The sequence below is a fragment of the Eutrigla gurnardus genome (genome assembly GCF_963514095.1).
Source record: "Eutrigla gurnardus genome assembly, chromosome: 19".
Lineage (NCBI taxonomy): Eukaryota > Metazoa > Chordata > Actinopteri > Perciformes > Triglidae > Eutrigla > Eutrigla gurnardus.
This window is the reverse complement of record NC_139930.1, coordinates 22,190,388-22,213,378: the sequence shown is the minus strand read 5'-3', so window position 1 is coordinate 22,213,378 and position 22,991 is coordinate 22,190,388. Positions and strand designations below refer to the sequence as shown.

The 22,991-nt window shown below is 42.4% G+C and overlaps 1 protein-coding gene across 1 annotated transcript; it reads right to left on the bottom strand.

Annotated features, from left to right (window-relative positions):
- Positions 1 to 406: 406 nt before the first annotated feature.
- rph3aa (rabphilin 3A homolog (mouse), a) lies at positions 407 to 21,101 on the bottom strand. Its single transcript, XM_084034954.1, has 16 exons — positions 20,963 to 21,101; positions 8,162 to 8,290; positions 7,884 to 8,013; positions 6,830 to 6,913; positions 6,220 to 6,376; positions 5,655 to 5,852; positions 5,250 to 5,447; positions 4,935 to 5,014; positions 4,378 to 4,452; positions 4,185 to 4,294; positions 3,972 to 4,098; positions 3,146 to 3,199; positions 1,724 to 1,875; positions 1,555 to 1,636; positions 1,369 to 1,465; positions 407 to 731 (listed from the first exon to the last, which is right to left on the bottom strand). Exons 2-16 carry the CDS (start codon positions 8,275 to 8,277, stop codon positions 598 to 600), a joined length of 1,794 nt encoding a protein of 597 aa, XP_083891080.1. The 5' UTR covers positions 8,278 to 8,290; positions 20,963 to 21,101; the 3' UTR covers positions 407 to 597.
- Between the last annotated feature and the right edge of the window lie 1,890 nt (positions 21,102 to 22,991).

Genomic DNA, 22,991 nt, shown 5'->3' with positions numbered 1-22,991 from the left:
GAAAGTGATAATGAGCCTGAATATTATGTGTAAAAAAAACTCAAATGCATTTCACATCAACAGCAAAACAAAAATAAACATTTGTTCGTATTCATTCATCATCCCACTTAATATTTAACATATGCATGATAACACAAGTGAAGTGAATGTTTTGGTGATGCAAACAGTCCAACAGACGTGGGCACAAAGATCAGCTGGTAGCACATCACATGATCTCATATGAGGAGACACAGGTCAGACAGAAAAGTGGGAATTCCCCGTGTTGAGTCAGGCGCACTTCATTACAACATACTGTGTTCATAACAATCACTACAAGGGTTTCATCGGCTCCATAAAGTATGATAATCACTCTGTTCAATCTAATTTATGACAATGTTTATGGTATGATAACAGTAAAAATAGTTGTTAAGTGGTTGCTCTTTATTTAAAAGGAGCCCCGAGGGTCAACATCCATGTTGGTCACCTGAAAACTGTTGGAGATGTAGCTCGTTGCACTTTGGAGACAAAACAGCAAGAGGGTGATATCCGTCTACCCGTCACTGGAAGACAACACGCTACAGGGGGGCGACAGGGGAAAACATCGAAGAGGGAGGCGTTTTAATCCTCAAACTGGACAGTGTTGTCATTTAGCAGAACATGCCAGCGCTCAATCTTCTTGTCTTTGTTCTTGAGGCATTCGTACCAGTGCTTCAAACACTCCCCTTTCGCCTGGATGCCCAGCTGACATCCTCCTGGAGGCAGAGAGGAAAATTAGCTCTCAACGACAATGCTGAAATGCTGATGTTTAGTTTAGATCTTAGTTTAGCATGCATGCTAACTCCTAAAAATGCTCTAACTAGCACCAATCACAGGGTAAGAGGCTGAGGGGAGTAGTTTTGCAGGTATTTAGTCCTAAACCAAAGATGCAAAGTCTGAGGATCACCAAATTTATTACAGTTGATCCTGAGGAGAACACGAATATGTGAATCAAATTTTAAGGCAGACCGACGTTCCAACAGTCAAGGAGCTAGCATCTATTGCATAGACACGGGAGGGCTTTCAGCTAAATGCTAATGTCAGCATGCTAACATTCTCACAGGGATCATGCTAACAGGCTGATGTTTAGCAGATGTGGTGTTTACCATGTTCACCATCTTAGTTTAGTGTGTTAGCATGCTAACATGTTCTAACTAGCACCAAACACAGCCGAGGCTGATGGGAGTGTCATTCTTTTAGCAGGTATTATGTCGTTAGGATTCATCCTCTGGGCACCATGAAAATATATGCACCAACATCAATACATCCAGTGGTTTGGAGATATTTCAGACTGGACTAAAGGCGACACGTTGGATGGATGGATGAGGAAATGTGATTACAAGACGCACTTACCAATGAAATCATTAGATTTTCCCATGTCATAGTCCCAGACGGAGATGTCAAGGGTTTTCTTGGCGAGCTCGCCGTGCTTTATTTCATAACCGAACTCCTGAAACACGGTGAAATGACATGAGTTTATAACAATAAAACCCCTAACACTTAGATCTGGGTGAGCAAAAGGAGAGCAGCACGGCCGACCTCGTTAAACTCTGGATTGAGGGTCTTCTTTTTTATCTGGGTCTTGTTTTTAGCTTTCTTCCCCATATCTGGTTTCAGACACCTGCAGCACAAAGAGAAGGGGGAAATAACCCCAACAGTTATTCCTTTGATCCTAATCTGGAGGGTTTAAGATGAGCGGAGCACGCACACTTTGACGAACGGGTCGGAGTATCCGTTGGAGTCCATGGCGGCCAGGTGAGCGCAGCGGACGACGCCCACAATCAGACGACCCTGCTGGCTGCTGTACGTCAGCGACACCAGGATGCGACCCCTCTCCTCCGAATCATCGCCTTCATTTAGCTGCACACACACACACACACACACGCACACGCACACGCGCACACGCACACACACACACACACACACACACACACACACACACACACACACACACACACACACACTAAGTAACAGTATTCCATTTCGAATGCTCCTTTGCCCTCTGCTCATATCTGCAGGGATTATACAGTGATTATCATAATATCTATAATGAAGGATAATGTACATGCTCAAGGATGATCTAAATGTATATTAGTATGCAATATCATTAAGATCAGATAAGATAAGATAATCCCAGCAGGGAGGATATAAAGTATTACAGCAGCAAATATAAGAGTAAACTGAACAAATATAACAAAAAATACATCAATGAATAAATAAATCAATAACAAACATAATAAGTAAACAGTTGAGTTCATATTATTACACGTATGAACTAGGAAATAGGAAATGTTGATATTTAATAGAATATTGGTATTACACAGCTCCAATAACAATATAATATTCTGTACATAACATCAACAAAAAGACCAAAACCGTCTCCCTGACTTCCTGTCTGCTCGGCTGAAGATGCTTTTGTTTTTTGAATAAGGCTTTAATATACAGTTTATTATACAATAAGTTTCTCAAACAGTTGGTCACTGTAGTTGTTTTTTTTTTTTTATTAAAACAAAACCAGCGCATTTGTTGGGGACTATTTTCACATTTGCTGTTCTAGTGAGTATTGGTGGCAGCGGGATGGTGGATGTAAACCGATGATGTAATTTAATGTGGATCAATCACATCCGTCTGATACCTGAGCTGCTTAATAAGGTCAGTATTGGATCGGTGCATCCTGACGGCATATGATGGAATATTATGAGTCGAAGCAAGGAGACCTCTGGAGATGGTAGATGTCTTATGCAGGAATATGTATTGATGCCCGATGTACATGGTGAGAATCAAGTTTTGAGCAGTACAACAGTTATGAACTAACAGTGCAGTAGCAAGTCTGCCTCCTGCCCCTCCTGGGAAAGCATAAAAGTAATCTAGAGGAAGCCGTCACGGCGTCTGTATTATGTCTCGGTTAAAGGTGAGAACTTTGTGTTCGGCCCTGAGAGACACGCTAGTGTCTTGTTTGTGAGCTTGCCTCGCCTGGAGAAGCAGACACTTAGTAATTCAATGTCAACCTATTCATAAGATGACATGTATTTATCTTACACTGAGGGAATCGGGTGTAGAGAAAACAACAATACTGTTGCCTAAAAAGAAAGTTAAAAACGACATTATCAGATTCATGTGGGGGTCTTACCTCGTCGTCGTAGAGAGCCATGCCACGGGCCTGTCCTCCCACAGCCTTCTTCACCTGTACACAGTCATCATCATCATCATCATCACTGCAAGCTTTGTTATCATGGCATATCTCTGCACACAAAAGAAAAATAAATACGAAAGGAAATACGCTTATTCCGCTTTACAGCCAGCAGCTGATTAGCTTAATTTAGCACTGGAAGCAGCTAACCTGGCTGCCTCTGAAAAACAAGGGGAAAGAAATCCAGCTACTAGCACCTCTGAAGCTAACGCTAACATCTCATTTGTATAATTGTGCTAAATCCGATGATTGCTATGCTAAGCTAAGCTAAGCTACGCTGAGCAGCTATTGCTTCATATTTAGCATCCTCTACACAAATAAGAGGGTTATCGATCTTCTCATCTCACTCTCAGCAAGAAAGCAATTTGTTATATTTATCAAAACAGTCTTATGTATCATTTTACGGACTGAACTGCTGAGTGTCCTTGCTGGTTGGAGACGCGTAACCATGGTAACCCAAAATGAGCTCTGTTGACATGGTAATTTACCACCAGGTGTTTCCGTGATCGCCAATTAACTTTAAAGCACAAGTTTTGGTGTTCTTTGTCCAGGTTTCTGCCTTTATTTTGACAATTTTTCATTTTGAAATATTTGCTGAAATATTAATGTTAAGTCACAACCTTCTGTTTTGACCTTCAGCCGTTTACCTGACGAAGGCCAGAAAGACGAGCGAGAGCAACCCTTCTTCTCGGACAGAAAGTAGTTCCTAACTGACCCTTTGATTACGTCACAGTTCCGTCTTTAACAACACGAGTGTCGGTCTCACCGGGACGGCTCGCTCCAAGCAAACGCTGTAGTTCTTCTTCTGGTTGAACTTGAGTTTCTTCAGAGCGACTCGCGTCTCGCCGATGAATTCGTTGTGTCCAAACTTGTCCTCGTCGCTCACCGACAGCCTGCAGACAGACCTCGTGAAACTCTTCAATGCAAGAAGGAATACGCGGAAGGATTTTGGAGTGAGTAGGAGCGCGGCGGTTCTTACCGGAGAGTTTTGCGCGTCATCTCGTCGTCGTTGATGCCGTGGTAGACCAGCGTCTCGTTCCACACGGGGTTCAGCGTGGTTTTCAGCGTCTTGGTGCGAAGCTTGTTGGACTGAGAACGAACACGTTTTAAAAGTGATTATTAAGCGACGACATCGGTCGCATGCTTGAAGTTCTAATGAAGGATGATGGTACCTTACTGGCTCCAGGTAAGAGGTGCAGCTTCACATACGGGTCAGCCAGACCGTTAGAGTCCATCGGCTTGAGACCCTGAGAGACATGTGAAGAAACAGTGGTAAGTATCCATGTGTGGACGTGTCCTGTCTTTTCTTGTTATGTCTCGTTTCGTTTCGTCCCACCTTTGTCTTCATTCCTTTTTTTTACGTCTCGTCTTTTCTCGTATTGTCTGTTCTTCTCTCATCTTTGGCTTGTCTTTACTCGTCGTTTTATGTCTTTTCTTGTGTTTTTACATCTTTTCTTGTTTCGTCCAGACTTTTCCATCTGGTAATTGTCTTTGCTCATCTTTTTATGTCTAGTCCCGCCTTTATGTCCCATCTTTGTCTTGCTTTTTCTTGTCTTTTAATGTCTCATCTTTTCTTGTCCTCTTACATCCTTTCTTGTTTCGTCCTGACTTTCCCATCTGGTTCCACGTGACCCGTCCCGTCTTGTCTCCTTGTTGTCTGGTCGTGTCCTATCCTGATTTGTCTTGTCTTTTTGTCTAATCTTATTCCGTCATGTGTACCTGTGCTTACCTTAGCCTTAACGATGCAGCAGTGCAGGGCGTGGTTCTCCTGATCGTACAGCAGACTGAACTCCAGACATCCCAGAGTGGCTGCAGGAATAAAAACAGAAACATTTTATCTGAACGGTTGGAGAAACCAATTTCCCTCTAAAGCAGATAAACATTGATTTGTTACTCTTCATCGCTCCACTGGGAATTTCTTTCACAGCTGCAAGCACAATTTAAATGATTGAAAGTGATAAAATGAGTAAAAAAGTAAACATCTGGGATTGGTAAAGACGTATTCACACTCTATGAAGCAGAGGGGGAAAGTAATCAGTCTTACTGGCGTCGTCCGAGTCGTAGTCGTCGTCGTCGTCATCCTCTGTTCGATCAGCTGGAGGTCGTGGGGGGGCGGCGTGATTAACGGGGGGATTCATTCTGGCTGCAGGGACATGAGACGAAACGGAGCCGGAGACGACAGGTTGTCTTTTCTCCTCCACAGCTGGAGGCTCTTCCCTCTCCGAGCGTTTGTTTTCCACATCTGCAGCAGGAGCAATTAATGCTGTCAGCTCAACTATATTTCACACAAACAAAAAAACTAATAAATAACAAAAAAAATCTTATTGACATTTAAAACTTAAAAATGTTTAATTTAAAAAAGAAAATAAACGTATGAGTAAAATGTATGCATATTCTTATTGATGTTAAATGCTATGAACGTTTATTCATAGAAGGAGAACTACTTGACCTGAGGTCGGGGCGACCTGCTGCGCATTTGCTCGAGCTGGTTTGGAGGCGAACACATGTCTCTCAGTCTTCATTACAACGGCTGGACAGGACTGACTGTCATTATTGCTGTCAGCGGTTGTTCTTGCTGTCTGATCCCATTGTTCTGATGCACAGGACGGCTGCTGCTGCTGCTGCTGCTGCTGCTGCTGCTGCGACTCTGAGGAGAAAACATGAAAATATCACTGCCAAAGTTAAAGTACTACAGTGTAGAAATACTCTGCTCATTAACAGTCCTGCATTCAAACCGTTACCTTGAGTAAAAGTACAAAAGCATTAGCATCAAAACATACTAAATGTACCAAAAGCAAAAGCAGAATGCAGAAAGTATGCGGAATAATAATTACTATATATTACATTTGCATTCTATATACTGATGTATATGTGCATGCTGAAATAATGGGTACTGATTTTAATACGTTTTTTTACTTTATTGTTATTATTGTGCTCAGTGGTCGATCTGAATGCAAAGACGTTTCCTGGCTGTAGCAACACAGAGGAGACCTGCAGCGATAAAAATATAGTACCGTGGTGATGTGTTGTAGGTTCCTGTGATCCATTATGGCTTCCTGGACCAGAACTGTTCTCTGTGCTGGACTGTTGAGGGCTGGACAGATGGAGGGGGGCAGGCAGGACCTGCTGGACTCTCCCCTTGAAGAACCAAGCTCCTGAACGCTTCTGGATCTGCAGTAACATAGTGAAAAAAATGTATTTGTAGTTTTGTCTGTGAACAACAAACAAAGAGGGTTTATTTCTTCACTTCTTACTTCTACAGGATGAACACATGACCACTTTTTATTTTTGTCGTTATTCTGCGTTTGATTGACAGCAGAGAGCATTTATTTAAGGAGTGTTGCTCCTTGAGGCCTCAACAAATCACAGCACCGCTTTTTATAAGGACATCAGTGAGAAAAACAGAAAGCAGGCCTGAGTCTTCATGTTTCATATTAATTACAATACTATAATATATTGAGGAGGTATCAATGAAAGGTAATATTCCAGGTCGCTGCAATTCTGGTCTAAAAGCTAGAAAATGGTTGATATGAGGAGATGTTCTGGTGGCGGATGAACTACATAATGGCGTAATTTTAGCGCCGTAATTTGGATCAGAGCTGCTCTGTTCTCCGTCCCTCTCACCTCTTGATGTTCGTTGCAGATTCGGCACAGCCACATAGGACTCGTCCTGCTGTTGCTCGAAATCCCACATTTGCTGCACATGTGCTGCAGAGATGCAAATACCCCAAAACATTATTATTTATTTAATCAATCAATTATTTGGTTTGTTAAAATCATAAAAAAAAAAAGTGGAATGGCGTCACAGTGAAACAAAGTGATACCTTCACAATGTTTGTTTTGTCCAAACCTCAACATTATTGATTCAAATATTAACATTATTAAAAAAGGGAAAGCAGCAAATATGAAACATGAAATGTTTTGACATGAAAAATGACACGTAAGATCAGAATAGTTAACAATTAATCAATCAAAAAACAGTAGCTTCAGGTGTAATTGTTATTTCCATCAGGAGATTATGTTTCCGCCTGTGTGTGTGTGTGTGTGTGTGTGTGTGTGTGTGTGTGTGTGTGTGTGTGTGTGTGCATCTCCTTGTCTTTCCACAGCTAATCTCACATACTGCTGGACCAATCAGCCCAATATTTGCTGTGATCATTCGTGACTCTAAGGTCAAGGGCCGCTCATGGTTGCGATGATTCACACCAATGAAAAACGATTTTATTGATTGTTTTGTATCGTCATTGATTGAGCTAAAGCTGTCAGATAAATCAAGTATTTCACAGTATTTCCCTCTGAATTGTAATGCAGTAGAAGTATAAAGAGAAGAAGGTAAGAAATAATGTAGTTTTTACGTTGACGATCGTGACGGCACCTGTGCACAAATATATATACTTTATATACGTTGGCTGCATTTTCACTGTTCAGATGACTTAACCTCCACTTATGTGTCGAGGGCAACAAGAAGCAGTATGTGTTGCATGAGACCAGGAGATGCAGAGCACACGTCAGGACAAGTTAGCGTACGGCCCGCTGGGCGCCTATCGCCATAGGAACCCTCTCAGGATCGACACTATAGAAAACGTAGTAAACAGAAACCCTGCTACCTCCTCTGGGGACTCTCTGCGAGTGTTCTGCCTCCTTTTCTTTCTTTGTTCAAGCAGAAAGAAGATCCACCTACTTTATTGCACTGCACACAGAGGACAGCTGTGACCCCCTGTGGTCCAAAAGACGCCCCACACAACAAGCAGTGCGACTGGCCGTCGCCGCACGCCGTCCTCTTGATGTTATCCAGGCGACTGGAGAGACGCCTGAGAACACACAAATAAATTCAAGCACAAAACGCAAACTTGAAGTTTTACACACAGAACAAAAATAAATCATTCAACTCAGCGAGCATCTGTGCACGGTCCACTTATGTGATTCTGTGCAACAGAGACAATAGTTTCCCCATCTCACTCAATCCTCTCATGCTCCGTGGCCTCCATCATGGCCGCACGAGCCAGTACGCTGTTGATGATCGCCTTCTCCTCATCCGTGAGCTCCTCCCCCGGGGGGCCGCCAGACATGTTCATCGTCCACCCGATCCTGAATCCCAAAACACACACACACACACACAGACACACAGACACACACACACACACACACACACACACACACACACACACACACACACACAGTTTAAGTGGCATGCAAAGTAAAAACACAGCAAAAAAAAAAAAAAAAAAAGGTCAGCATCTCCAAAAAAGTGCATCGCTGAGGAGAGCGAGACACTAAAGTCTGAGGACAGGGAATATTCTGGCCTTAAAGCGACGCCGAGTAAATGCAAACATGCACAACAGCTCACATTCTGTGGGTTACACGAAAAAAATACTACGTATATGTATTTGCCTGTAAGACTTATTTATTTTCATAAAAACAATTGATTCATTTTATTGTATTATTTTAATGTAAATTTACAATGACTAGTTTTGTTGCTTTATTTATTAATATTATTTTGTTCCGTTTCCATTGTCTAATGATTTTGCCTTTAATTTCTAATTATTGTCCTGGTATGGAACCAGCGATAGAGAAATGAAATGCTGGCCTGTATTTGTTTGGAACCCGTGGTCAGATATTACTCATTGAGCCTTTATTATTATTATAAAAAGTTGATTGAATATTACTCATATTAGTTATCAGGACACACTCACTTTACATAAAGAACCTGGATTACATTTTACTTTAAATGCTGATCATTTATGTTTCCAAGCCGCATCAACTGGTAATTGTTCTAACAGTGCATGTTTAGAATGTTACATTATGAAGTCTTTAGTTTTCACTATTTTGACCCTCCCCATTATCCGTCTACAAAATAAGAGCATTAAAAATGACCTCTTTTTATTTCATATTCTAAAGTCAACACAAACAACATTTCTGAACTGTTGGGTTGTAAACCTTCGAGTGTTGCTGGTTGTTTGGAAAGCTGCCTTTGAGGTTTAAAGTCACTTGTGGCCGACTGGCCGAGCAGAGGCCAAATTCCCTGCCAGCGAAAATCAAAATGCACTCAGCTGGCGAACTCAAGGCAAATGTGTCAGTTTGTTATATTTTTGGGCTTCACATGACGGGCAGGAGCCTGCGTGGGCAAACCGTGGCATCAGGAATTCAGCTTGTGGCGTCACCAGAGGTGACAGAAGATCTGCTCTGTTATCATGGCTTTATTTAGAGAATGGGCACCAACATCGAACTCAAAACATGACGCCAAATATGCTAAATATTGTACCTGTTTAAGGTGCATTTTATATTACCACAAAATCATTTAATGATTTAACTAGAATTGGGCTAAAAAACCCTCCTTACTGATTTAATGTTTAAATCTGCTGCAACAGGCCATGCCCAGCAGTGATGTCACAGTGTACTGACACACCCCCAGACTGCGTCACGAAACCCTGAATAACAATCACGTTTACTTCACGTACATTAAGTATTTATAACAGGTTTTCTACAGCAAATATCGTTCTGCAGTATTCTTTGCAACTCTGCTGTGTGCACCAAACTCCATTCATGATTTTGGTGTTTTAAGAAATGCAAGCCTGTGCAACTATTTTGCAAGGGGTTGGAGTTACTGGATATTTGATGGAGACGGCTTTGAGACGGTGATGAGGATTTAAACTTGCTGCGTCCTGCAGAGCATCCATGGACATTATTGAAGAGGAAAGCTTGAACACAGCTCATGGAACGCCACTACTGGCACTTTCTATTTTCTTCTGCATCGATGAAGGTTATGACCCCTTTAATCCTCAGTGTTATGGAGATGTGAATGTATTCAAGACATTCTTATCGATGAGTGTTTCATCCATTTGAGCCACGCTGGCGGCACGTGGATCAAAAGATCCAGCGAAGTCAGCCAGAAGTCATTTGTGGGAGTAAAAGTTTGGGTGGATTGCCATAAAACTTTAGTATACATATTCATGTTGCCAACAGGATGAAATGTAACCACTTAAAAACTTTTCCTCTAGCGCCATCATCAGGTCAAACTTTTCCTATACTTTAGCTCATTCCCATCAGACTCAACAATTAGCAGATGTTAGCATGCTAGCAGGCAGAACTAAGACGGTGATTTACGTAAACGACAGGATGAAAGGTACAAACTGCCGTCGATTCAGGCGGATAAAAGTTCACAGAATAAAATCAGTGACCGAGTCAGACTCTAAAACAGTCCCGCGTGTTGTTTCCGCTCGTGAGACAGCGATTTCACCGTCCGATCAACTGCCAGTGAGCCGCGGCTGGAGAGGCACTCCTTTTGAAAGCTCCGAGCAGCTAATTTGATTAGCCGTGATTTACTTCAGCTCCGCCACGCCGACTCCTCCGGCCGTTAGATTCCCAAACATCTGCCGGGTCGCGTCCGAGCAGGTACTTGGTGCAGCTGCTGGAAAACATTAATTGAGGCTGACTCTCTGTGAACTGTTATTGTAGTGTGGTCTGCAACATGCACGCCTGAAGACATTTTTCACCGCGCGCTCATTATCTTTTTAGCAAGAACACTGTTAAGAGGAAAGCATGACCTCGACTTTCTCGCCTTTTGGTGCCGAGACACTCAACGCCTCCCTGGTCGACTGATCCTGCACACTGTTTTTGCTGACAGCGTGGACAGAAAATATGAAACGATATATGCACAACTTCCTCTCCATTGTAAGCACATTCTATTTCCCCGTTTTTAAGGGTGTTGAAGGTGACCAACCCCCCCGACATGACCCGCCTATGTCATCGTTCCTCCCCTGACGTGCCTGGAGAGCTTGAATAATCCACGGTGTGGCTACCGGACGTTAAAGGGCTGCGTCCGAGCATTAAACATCACCAGAGATCAGGCGGAAGCTGCTGAGTACGAGGATTTTAATGCCTCGCTTAGTTAAGGGCTCAGTGCGTCATCTCTCAACCCGTTCCCCCATCGTGGTGGACAATGTGGCAACCTGACAGATTGATGTTGGGGGAGTGTGTGTGTGTGTGTGTGTGTGGGCACGGTTTACCGGTCATCTGGGGACATTTGATAACAAACTCACATTGTGGGGACGCTGTTTTTTGAGACCAAATGGGGACAATTGCACGTCCTTAACGTAATGTAAACGATTACATGTTAGGGTGAAGACTTGGTTTAAGGTTAGGAACAGGTAGAGGTTCTGGTTAGGGTCAATGAAAAAAAGCATTAACAAGAATAAAACATATGAAAGGATTTTTTTACATTTTGCATTCAGATTTGGAGAAAGCTTCCTCACACTTCAGTGGTAACATTTAAAAAAAAAGCGTATCTAGAATGATTTATGCTAAAGAGTTTTCCCATAAAATGTAAATACTCAGGTAAAATAAACCAAACAAACACATTTTCTCCACTATAAAGTACTGTATAAACCACATGAATTAGAGTCAGCGTCAGTTTTTTATCTTCCTAACTGTCACGTGCACACGCTCACGTGCACATGCCTGTATTGACCATTGATCGGAGCTTTACAGCGGATCAATGCGGTCTGCAGCAGGACACGCCACTCGTATCTCATCCTCAATGTCAGAGGACAGAAAGCTTCACACATGACAGCGTATCAATATCAGCCCTGTTTTCACCGCATGACCCTCAATGGGGCGAAGCACTGACAAGTACTCATCAATGGTGGAATGCAAAGTATATTTACTCAAGTGCAAATTAGAAGAACTTGAGTATTTCCATTTTAGAAAATGGTAATAAAAAAAAAATCTGATTTCGTCTTTTTTTATACTTCCTGGTTCAAAATTAGATGGATTACTGCACTTGAATACAAGGGTTTTATAGGAATTATAACACATCATAAGTGTTTTTAATTCCAGCCCAAGCTGGTTTGGAATTTTTTGTGTCCCCATCAAACCAAGCATTGCTGTTTTTCCCGTTTTCTTTGTATCCAGTCTTCACCTGAGGCCAATATGACGGTCATACACTCATCTAGCATCTGCAGTCCCGACTGTGTTCACGATGTGGGGGAGGATGATGCGGTTTCCTTCCAGCACCTCTTGAAGAAGGCCACGCCAAGGACACGCGTCACCACACGAAGCCGGGTTTGATTTACACCTGTTTTATAGCGCCACTTGACTGAGGGGCGGTTCAACCCCCAGGGAGCAGAGGTGGTCACATCTGTGTGTGTGTGTGTGTCCATTTGAGATTATAGGTCATAACTCGTGAGGTGAGTCAGAGTGTTAACCACTTCATGCCGACGAGGAGGAACGGGGTCATTTTCATCTTCTGGCTCGCGGTGTGTTTTCATGCACATTAGAGGAGGATTCAAATCATTGTAACCTTTAAAGGAAACATCAAATGCAGGCAGGGAAATTACACGCGAGGCGAGTAATCTCATGTCTAATCTGATGTTTAATAATCAAACGCGTATATTCAAGATGGAGCTTTTTGGGAAAAGTAGTGAGTTTTTAATTTTAGCCACAGTGACGACGTGGCTCTAGGGATGCTTCAGTCTGTGAAGCCACATGGAAATATCCGACTGGATGGATTGTCTTCAGACATTCATGGTTTCCAGAGGATGGACCCGAATGTCATTGGTTGTCCTCTGGTTTTTCCACTCGTGCCACCAGATGGTATACATGCTTGTCCTTTAAGAGAAATATCTCAACTATTCCATGGATCATGCACACATTCATGGTTTCCAGAGAATGAACCGACGGGTGATCTTTTGACGTTTCCTCTATTCCCCCCAGCAAGGAGATATCTGTGTTTTTTAGAGAAATATCTTTAAAGAAATGTTAGTGATCAAATACCTGAAAAACGAATGACATTCCCATCAGCCTCGGCTGTTCTTTGTGTTTAATGGTGATTAGCAAATGTCAGGTCAAGTCAATTTTATTTATAGCCCAGTGTCACAAATTTGCCTCAAGCCTTTTAACAATCTGTATTAAGACAAGAACCTTTGTCCTTAGACCTTAAGGACAACATCACTTTAAAAGCTACCAGGTCACATGAGGACAACCTCAAGTGTGCTGTTCTGTGTCCTTCAGTTTATCAGTCTTCTCTCTCTCTGTCTGTCTGTTCATTTGACTCTCTGTCTGTCTGTCTGTCTGTCTGTCTGTCTGTCTGTCTGTTCATTTGACTGTCTGTCTTTTTCTATGTCTCTCTGCTTGTTCGCCTGTCTCCATTTGTCTGTTTATCTGTCTGTCTTTTTAGCTACGGTATATTTGTCTGTCTCTGATTGTCTGTCTGTCTGTCTGTCTGTCTGTCTGTCTGTCTGTCTTTCTGTTCGTCTGTCTCGCCGTTTACCTGTCTGTATCTTTGTCTGTTTTTCAGCTGCCACTAAAGTAGGTCTTCTGTAACTAAGACGTTCACCAAACTGAAATTAGCATTAGCACAAATTGGCATGCAAAAAAAATGCAAAATCACACACACACACACACACACACACACACACACACACACATACAGACAGAGTGTGCAGAGAGAGGACCTGTCACACACGGTCAGCTGCCCAGAAAAGCTTTGCAAATTGACGTGAAGTAAAAGGAAGCCAAGGCATTTTAGCTCCATCAGACAATGTGGGCTGACTAAGAGCTGCAGGGCCGTGCACACACACACACACACACACACACACACACACACACACACACACACACACACACACACACACACACACACACACACACACACACACACACACACACACACACACGCACGCACACACACGCACACACACACGCACACACACGCACGCACGCACACACACTAACGCACGCACACGCATGCACACGCATACACACGCATACACACGCGCATGCACACACACAGTGAGAGACTGTGTGAGCGCTCCAGGGAGGAAAACTGACAGATTGCGTCATCCCCCTGTGTGTCCTGTAACGCCGAAAGGCCTTCAGACTGGTGTATATATATATATATATATATATATATATATATATATATATATTCATGTTTTAGGAACACAAGTAAAATGTGCTTTCACCTAATGAATACATAGTATACACTCCATTGAATTACACAATTATCCTATAGCTATAATTACACAAAGAGACATTAAAAAATAGCTTATTTTTTGTCATCTCATGTTCAAGGAAAATTTCCATTTGGTTCGTATGTTCATAGTTTTGAGCATAATGTCAGTCAGTAATAATACAAGTAAACTCAAATTGAGAGTTCTTCAAATGTCGGAGATATTCTCTCTGACATTTAATGTGAAATCGCTTGTTTTACAGGATAAAATGTGAGCTTGTGGGAAACAGTTAGATCAGATCAGCGACTGTTACTGGATCTGGATCCATCTGTATTCTGGTCAGTAGCTGCTAAGCTAGCTTCATAATAGAAGGTCAACTATAAGTGAGTAAGATACAAAGTAAGTGTTAAAGTCATCTTACAAGCTGTCAATCATAAGGTAGCCCCGCCCTAAAGCATAGCCTGCTTTCTGGTCTATTTTCTATTCTATTATATTCTATATGGTCTGACTCTAAATGGACCATAATGTACAAAATGGACAAGAGGATTGAATCAAGAGAGAAGTAGGGTAATTTACTCATAGACTTCATTGCAATCAGAGAGGAGTCGCCCCCTGATGGCCAGTAGAGAGAATGACAGGATACAGGATGGGCTCTAGTTTGTCATGGTGGCTGATGTGGGGAGCAGGACAAGGACTCAAGCGTAGACTAGGCAGAAATAGCTTAATAACAGAGAAAGCAGGCAGGTATAACAGATGTGTAACAAAATATAGCAACGAAAGATGAGGTTGACGAGACCAATCACAGCAAACACACAGCAAGTAAAACAAGAGGCAGGGAACTTCAGAATAAAACGGGAAACAAACTAAACAAAAAGCCAAGACCATGACGCAGATATCCTCTAAAAAAAGCCGGTGAGTCAGAACAAATGTTGGTTGAGGGTACTGGATCTGTTCTGAAACGAGTCTACCAGGGTGAGGTGACCTCATCCACGGTTATTCACGGTACACAGAACAGTCCCCAAGGAGTCCCCACACTCCCTTCTGGATTACACTAGAACATTTCAACCGAGCGACACACTCGTCCATCCCACGACCGAACTCCTCTCCTCGCAGCTGTCACTTCTTCTCGTCAATCCACCGTCATCCATTCACGCTCCCATTCGGCACGACTCGCCGCGGCGGCTCGTCAGACTAGCGAGGAAGCAGCTTATGGAGCTTAGTTCTGCAAAGAGGCATCACCACCTACTTTATCCCCCCCGTAGATGTGACACTAATCTAGTCTTCAATCCCAACACGGGAGGCTGAGAGCTTTGACGTCACAGAGTTTTCTAGGGATGACTAGTGTGCGGGGAGAGGAGGCGGCAGCACAACAAAACATGTGAGAGCGGGAGACTTGATGGCTTTCTGAGGAAACAAGTAGGTCGAGGGATGAAAGCAGGCTAACGGCTAACAGTGACGCTAACGTGAATATCAATTTGTCCGTCCGACCACTTCAACAACTATTGGATGGATTGCAATGAAACTTGGTACAAACATTCACATTCCCTTCAAGAATCATCTTGACTTTTCATCGAATTCGTACAGACATTCGTGTCCCCTAAACAATGAGTTCCAGTGATTTTGGTGATCCCCTGACGTGAGGTTGACATAAGGGGTGACAATTAGTGAAATGTCTTGTCAACTATTGGATGAATTGTCAAATTTGATTTGGACATTTGTGTTCACTTCAGGATGAATTGTAACAATTTTTGGTGATCTCGGACTTTTGATTTACAACAAGTTTCCTGCCACAACTGTAGTTCGCGTTTAGTGCTACTTAGCTTAGCATGCAAATACGCCATAATAAAATGTGAGCATGCTAGCATGCTTACTCTAATAATACTTTAGCAAAAAGCACCGCTGTGTCTGTTAAGTACAGCCTCACAGAGCTGATAGCACGGCTGGTTTTGATCTTTCTGGATTCGGGGCACCCTGTTGGCCTCGGAGGTTAAGACTGATGAACTGAAATCCTTCAATTTGTTGCAAGTAATTCTGTGTGTGTGTGTGTGTGTGTGTGTGTGTGTGTGTGCGTGTGTGTGTGTGGATGACACAAGTGCTCAATCTGCATGGCCAGTTCAGTGTGAGAGCAAGCGGCCATATGGTGAGTGGAAATCACAGATTCTGTGTGTCTGTTTGCGTGTGTTTATACACCAGAGGCAGCGCTGGAACCACTAAACAGAATGCAAACCTCAGGCTCGTTGTCTGTCTGTCTGTCTGTCTGGTTTTACGAGGAGGAAGTCAGCAGTTTGCTGAGAGCAAAGAGGATGGAATAATGAGGTATGGGATGAACCTGCACTCTCAACATTTAACCATCTAAACTGAGTCCGTGGATGTCAGCTTCGTCCGTGTCACTGTCCTTTACTTTCACTGATCCGATTCGCTGATGGTGTCCAATCAGTCTTAATTCTTCTCTGTAAATATCTGGGCGTGACTTTGCCGAGAGCCGTTGGTTCCCCAAACCAATCAGAGCTGACGACCTGCATGATGTCAGCAAAAAGGACTTCCGGGAAGAAGAATGTAAACAAACAGTGACTTCTGAAAATGGTGGCACAGGCTTTTGTTCAGAAAAGCTGTCTTGTGCTCCTATTGGTCAACGTCACGAAACTCGTGGAATTTTGTCAAATGGTCAAAGAGGTGATCGTGATTGAACCAGGCTGTACACAGGTTGATTTCTGCAGTAACGTTGGCCATTTTAACATGGAGGTCTACGGGGATCTTCTCGCTTTTGGACCCTCAAGGAGCCATTTGAGGAACTGACGTTTTTTTGGCACCTCAGCCTGGGCTTCGTTTCTCAGCACCGGAAATGCTGCTTGCACAACACAAACACATTTTGCTGCTGGTGGTTATGTGTCAGACATTTTGGGCCTGGAGCTCCTGACAGAATATCCAGGTCACGGGGAGAAAACATATACATCGCAGCGCATTAAAAGTGCCACAGTGCTTTTCTGTTTACGGCTGTGTTTTCTGCGACACACACATAAATACACGTCTTCCCTCGTCCTTCTAGACTGTGAACAATTCAAGAGTGCCAGTGATATACAGCTAATCACTAAACACTTGGGGGCACAGTGGGTTTGTGCTGCACATCTGCCGTTCCTGCTGTGCTGAGAGAATTCCCGAGCGTTGGTTAACAATGATGCCGCAGCTGCAAATCTGAGGAGGAGGAAAGTCAATTACCGTACATTTCAACCGTTCTGATTGCTTAACGCTTGATTGGACGGGCTCCTGGGGAATGGCCCTTTTCTGGAAGCAACGGGAAAATCATAAATCTCAATTGATTGCTTTGATGGATTAGAATGAACTTGACCTCAAACCTGACACCGCTTTAAATGATAAATTGACTTGCATTTTTACGGCGGATTTAAGACCATTCAAAGCGCTGCACATGACATGCCAGCATTCATCCATTATCACACACACACACACACACACACACACACACACACACACACACACACACACACACACACACACACACACACACACACACACACACACACACACACACACACACACACACACACACACACGGCCGCCACTTTTATGGATTCTTATGTCTTGTTTTATTTTAAGTCTTGTCTGGTTTTTATTTAATGACCTTTTGTTTTATTTGACGTTTTATTACGTTGTATTATTGGGTTTTTTTACGAGCTTGCTTTTAAATTCAGATTTTAATTTAAGCGGACTATTCATTACACTAGTAAGTGGCCCTGTATCTAGATGCATGCGTTCACCTTACTTGTGCCTTTTTATTTTTATTTGATTGTGATTTATTTAATGCAGTGATAAATCCATGACCTTCTAATCTAAGGTGCCTCTAAGGTTGAAGTTGGCTTCTCTTCCAGTCAATTAATTGATAGCCATCATCTTAAAGATGGTTTGTATTCTGGTTGTGTTATTTAAGGCATGGTTAGAAATAGACGACTGAAAGAAAAGCCTATAGTTTGGGGAAGAAGGTCTTTGACATGAACTCTGATCTCCTGTGTGAACATCAGATGTGTTTCTCATCCATTCAACACGTTGACCTCCATACTTTTAACAAAGATGCATTTTAACATTTCAAGCTCTGCAAACGGTTTGAAATGGTACACTTCCTGTCTACGGGAGGAATTTGATCAGATATTTTCCAATAGATTAGCTGTGCTGTTAAAAGCTCCTGATTGATGATGATGATGGATGTCGTGTTATTCTTGGTAGAAAACGGTTGTTATTAGCTGTAATAGTAGTATTCAGTTCAATTTTTACAGGAAGAAATTTAATTATTTGTAATTTGTTTCGGCATATCTTGTTAAAAAGGTTCTCAATATGACGAATGTGATTGAAAAGTGTGTTATAATTTCAGCTTGACCTTATTGCTTCATCCACACAGTCTTGTCACAGTGTGGAAAATCACAGTGCTATACCAGCAGATGACAGACAAGTTGTAAGCATTAAAGTACGGTGGAATTAACAAGCGAGCTAACTAGCTAGTGAAGCTAAGTGAAGTGATGCTTTAATGCTGCACTGGCTGCAGAAAATTATTTGAACAGGTCCCTCTATCTTGGACAAGCTAGCTAGCTAACTAGTGAAGCTAAATGAAGTGATGCTTTAATGCTGCACTTGCTGCAGAAAATTATTTGAACAGGTCCCTCTATCTTGGACAAGCTAGCTAGCTAACTAGCGCCCCATATACCCAGTGAGCTGCATCAACACTTTCCTGACATGCATTGTCCTCATAACACCTAGCAACGGTCGCCAACAGTTTAATATCCGTTCTACTCCCATTCTATTACTATGGTCTAATTAAATTCATGCCGCCAGCTCAGTTATTTTGCCACTAAGACATTTCTCAGCACTCAAGACAATTAAGTCTTGAATTCCCACCTCTTGAAAACCACAGACACAAGAGAAAAAAAACCCCACAGTAGGAAATATATCCCCGAGTTCAGCAAGAAGGGGGAGTGAGTCGGCGTGAACCGTTTCTGCTCAAGCATATTAGCCACATCAGTCAGCACCTGAGTGCTCAGCAGCCGGTATAATCCATCGCCGCCCACCTCACACACACAATACGGTCAATACGGCCGATTGGGGGTCAACAGGAGCGTTCAGCGGGGATTACAGGGAGCATGGGAATGGAGAGGGGGGGGACTCAATAAAGTCAATCGTGGCTGAGGATGATAGACCAAATAAGAAACTGGTATTCCAAATCAATTTCACGGGCAGACACGCTGAGAAAGATGCATGCTTCCCTTTCTTCCTCGTCTCTTTGCCCTCTCAGCTTTGACTTCAATGCTGCCGCTACATGTTAGCCAGAGAGCTCCTCCACCTCCCGCTGCTTTAGTTTCTCTGCAGCTGACCGGCGACTTTAACATGAGGGTAAAGACGCCTCGTCTCTCCTCGCACACCTTGCACACATTTACCATCCATCTCTGCTCTTTTATTTGAAGGAATGGTGGGATATTTTGGGAAATGTGATTATTTACTTTCTTGCCAAGAGTTGGATGAGGACAAACCATTCCACGCTCACTTTTGTCAGTTAGATACGAAGCTACAGCCAGGACATGGTTAGCTTAGCTTAGCATAAAGACTGAAAGAAGGGGGCTCTAGCCAAAGGTGTTGGAATCCACCTGTCAAACACTTCTCAAGGTGAGTTCACACCAAACGCAAACCGAATTTTCACCTTGCGAACCTTCTTCCACGAGTTTGGCTGCAGGGTCATTTGTGTCTATTGGCGTCATTCGCCCCGCCTGGTGGGAATTTGTGTCTGTTTGCGTCTAACATCGACTTTTTTCTCTCATTGTAGCCACAATCTAGCATATCTTGCATATCTTAAGCTAAGCTTATCAGCCTGTAGCTATCATAAACTCAAGAATTAACATGTCAGATTTCGTAAATTTAATCAGTGTGAAAACCTAAATGTGAAAACAACAATTCAAAAGGTATAAATAGTCCAGCACAAACACCAGAAGGCATTTTATGTCTGTTTTTGTTGATTAAATAAACAAGATATTTAATTAGTGAGCTTTAGAGGTGCAGATGGTTTTTTTAACTAGCTGCCCCCCCCCCCCGCCCCAATTACTACAGTCTAGAATATCATTTAGAAACATTATCAACATGATGCAAAATTAAAGGTGGTTTATCAAAAATGTTTGTGTATGTGATGTATTTGTGTTAAAACACACAAACAAATAAAAAAGATATTAACTTATTAGCTATGAAGCACGTGATGCCCTCAAACACAATCATCCTGAAGAAAATATATATAATGACCACATAAAGCAGCTACAAGAACAATGTCATGTCAGCTGTCAATTAATGTATCACAGAAGTTATAATAAAAATAAAGTAAAAAAAAATAAAAAAAACTACCCATATAATATTACCAGATATTTAAAATATATTTATGTTTTCTTTTTTTTAATCACCATCAAATATCCAGTATCAGTCATCCTCTGCTTAATAATAAGGTTTAAATCGTCCTCAGGTAAACTGGCATCATAGCATGGAACTCAAATAACATCAACTGTCTATAATCCTTAAAATAAAACGTAAACGTCTGAACACTACGACATGAATCATCCCATTTTGCAGGCAAAAATGTGTTTTTAAATATAATTGCAAAAAATGTGCTTTATTTAACATTTTCATTCATTCGTTCAATTTTACTTCATTTAAAATGTGCAAGGCGTGCGCTGCTGTGAACTGACCTGAAAGTTCAAACTAAAAAGGGTGTTTTTTTTTCTCCCACAACAAGATCAACGAAACTCGTTTAGTAATAAATGTCTGATCTTACCCGAGGCTTTCAAACAGAAGTGCGGTCGTTCTTTTCTTTCTGTCGGGATTCGAGCCTCTTCAGTGTGACGGAGCGTGTGACGGCGGCAGCTCCGGTCTCAGCATCCAGCATCCTCTCTGGTCCTCTCCTCCTCCTCACTGCCAGCCTCCTCAACGCACACTGGAGTAAAAGCCTCCCTCTCTCCCCCTGTCGCCCCCCCCCCCCCCCCTTCTCTCTCTCTCTCTCTGTTTAACTAAATCTGTCCACTCTCATCTCATCAGACAAATGGTGATGCCATTTATTGCTGGCAAAGTGAGCCATAAAATGAAGAAGAAGAAAATGGTTACAGCTTAAATACCATCCACTGTGCTGTACTCTGCAGTAGTGGAAAGTAACTAAGTACATGTACTCAAGTACTTCTAAAATTGTGTAGAATTTAGGGGGCTCTACGAGTAGAAATGGAAAATAACTTTCCTAATTTCATTTTCTTGACATTAAAGGGCAATGAAAGAACCCTTCACATCTCGTGACGGGGTCGGCCACGTTGCACCGCCGTGTTTCTCCCGTAGCCCGGAACGGAGAAACCAAACACTGGCTTTGAGACGGACCGTCCACGTCTCTGGTGATGCGGTGGTGATAGAATCTGTGGAGGCGGAGTAAGAAAAAACATGCTTTCATTCATGAAATAACGATATCGGTATCAGATAAAGCACTCTGAGTACTGGTAGTTTATTAAAAGATACGATTCCAGGCTTCTTCTTCTTCTCTCCCATTAATGACCTCAGGACCCCTCAGATTTATCTGGTGCCCCTTTTGAGGGGCCCAACCCCTAGTTTGGGACCCGCTGGACTAAACTAGCTGACTGTATATAAAGAAGTTAAACAGGAACACGAGGATCCACTAATAAAGTCACATAGAATCACATATCAGTCACAGGAGACGTTGTACTCCACAGTTTTGCTGATGATGAGTATTTTTTACATGAATGTACTTTTACTTGTGTAAAAAAAATCAGAATTCTGCACCGATTAAAAAACCTGATCTCCTTCTGTTGTCTGACGGATTAAATGCTCTGCTGCCTCTCCGACTGTATACATGAAGCGCCGCAAAGCAGCTTGTATTCATGCAACCATATGGGGGAATGCTTTCTAATAGATCTATTCTTGGTCCTTTATTCTGCCTGAAGCTAAACAGCTGCACTTATTATGTGCAATACAATACAAATCCAATAGGCCTGCGTGCCCTGTGCAATTAGAGACCATAATGATTATGTAATTCTATTATTCAGCAAAACGTAGAGCCGAGAGTTAACCTGAAGCCATTTTCTGGAGCGTTCACTGGAGCAGCAAAGCGTCACACATGTTACGCTGACACACGTGAAATTCTTCATGTCAACATATTAAAGTGAGCGTCTGCGGAACCACTTTGATTTATTGAATAGTGGTTAGTTTGTCCCAGAGGACCCCTTTCTGTTCTCCAAAAAAAGGTTCAGCTTAGTGTGCAGGGTCATGTCCGGCCCACTGTTGCCCCCTTGTGGCTCCTTTGTTGTAATGTCTAATCACTGCCCCCCCCCCCCCCCCCCCCCCCCCCCTGCCTGCTCTGTAATTACACTTCATTGAATACTTAATTGGCCAAACATTTCACCGGCTTGGAGACTTGAAGTAAATTATTTACTCAGCCTTGAAAATTTGCCAAAACAAGCAACACGATGTGAGGAGACTGGTTCAGCTAACGGGACAGAACATTGATTTATGAAAAAAATTCAGATTTACATTCTCTCTGTCAGGCTGATTGTGCATTATGCTTCTTCAGGCCAAACAAACAGGAAGTGATGCAGGACATCAAAATAAAATAACATACAGAAAAAAAAACACTTAAGGTAATGATAATAAAAAACGCTCCTTTTCATTTTTCAAAAGCCAAGTTAGTTGGTAGAAAAAGTACTCAGATATTTTATGAAAGTAAAAAAACAACAACAATACCACTATGTATTCATACTCATGAATAAAAAATATAAAATATAAATCTTGGATGTCTTTGAGAATTAAAG

Bases quoted from the DNA above. Each gene is read 5' to 3' on its own strand.
- rph3aa (XM_084034954.1), bottom strand. From the start codon at position 8,277: ATGAACATGTCTGGCGGCCCCCCGGGGGAGGAGCTCACGGATGAGGAG. The intron at 6,914-7,883 runs GTAGGTGGATCT...GCATCTCTGCAG, and splicing joins TCTGTGTGCAGTGCAATAAA to CACATGTGCAGCAAATGTGG. The intron at 732-1,368 runs GTAAGTGCGTCT...CTCTGCCTCCAG, and splicing joins AAAATCTAATGATTTCATTG to GAGGATGTCAGCTGGGCATC.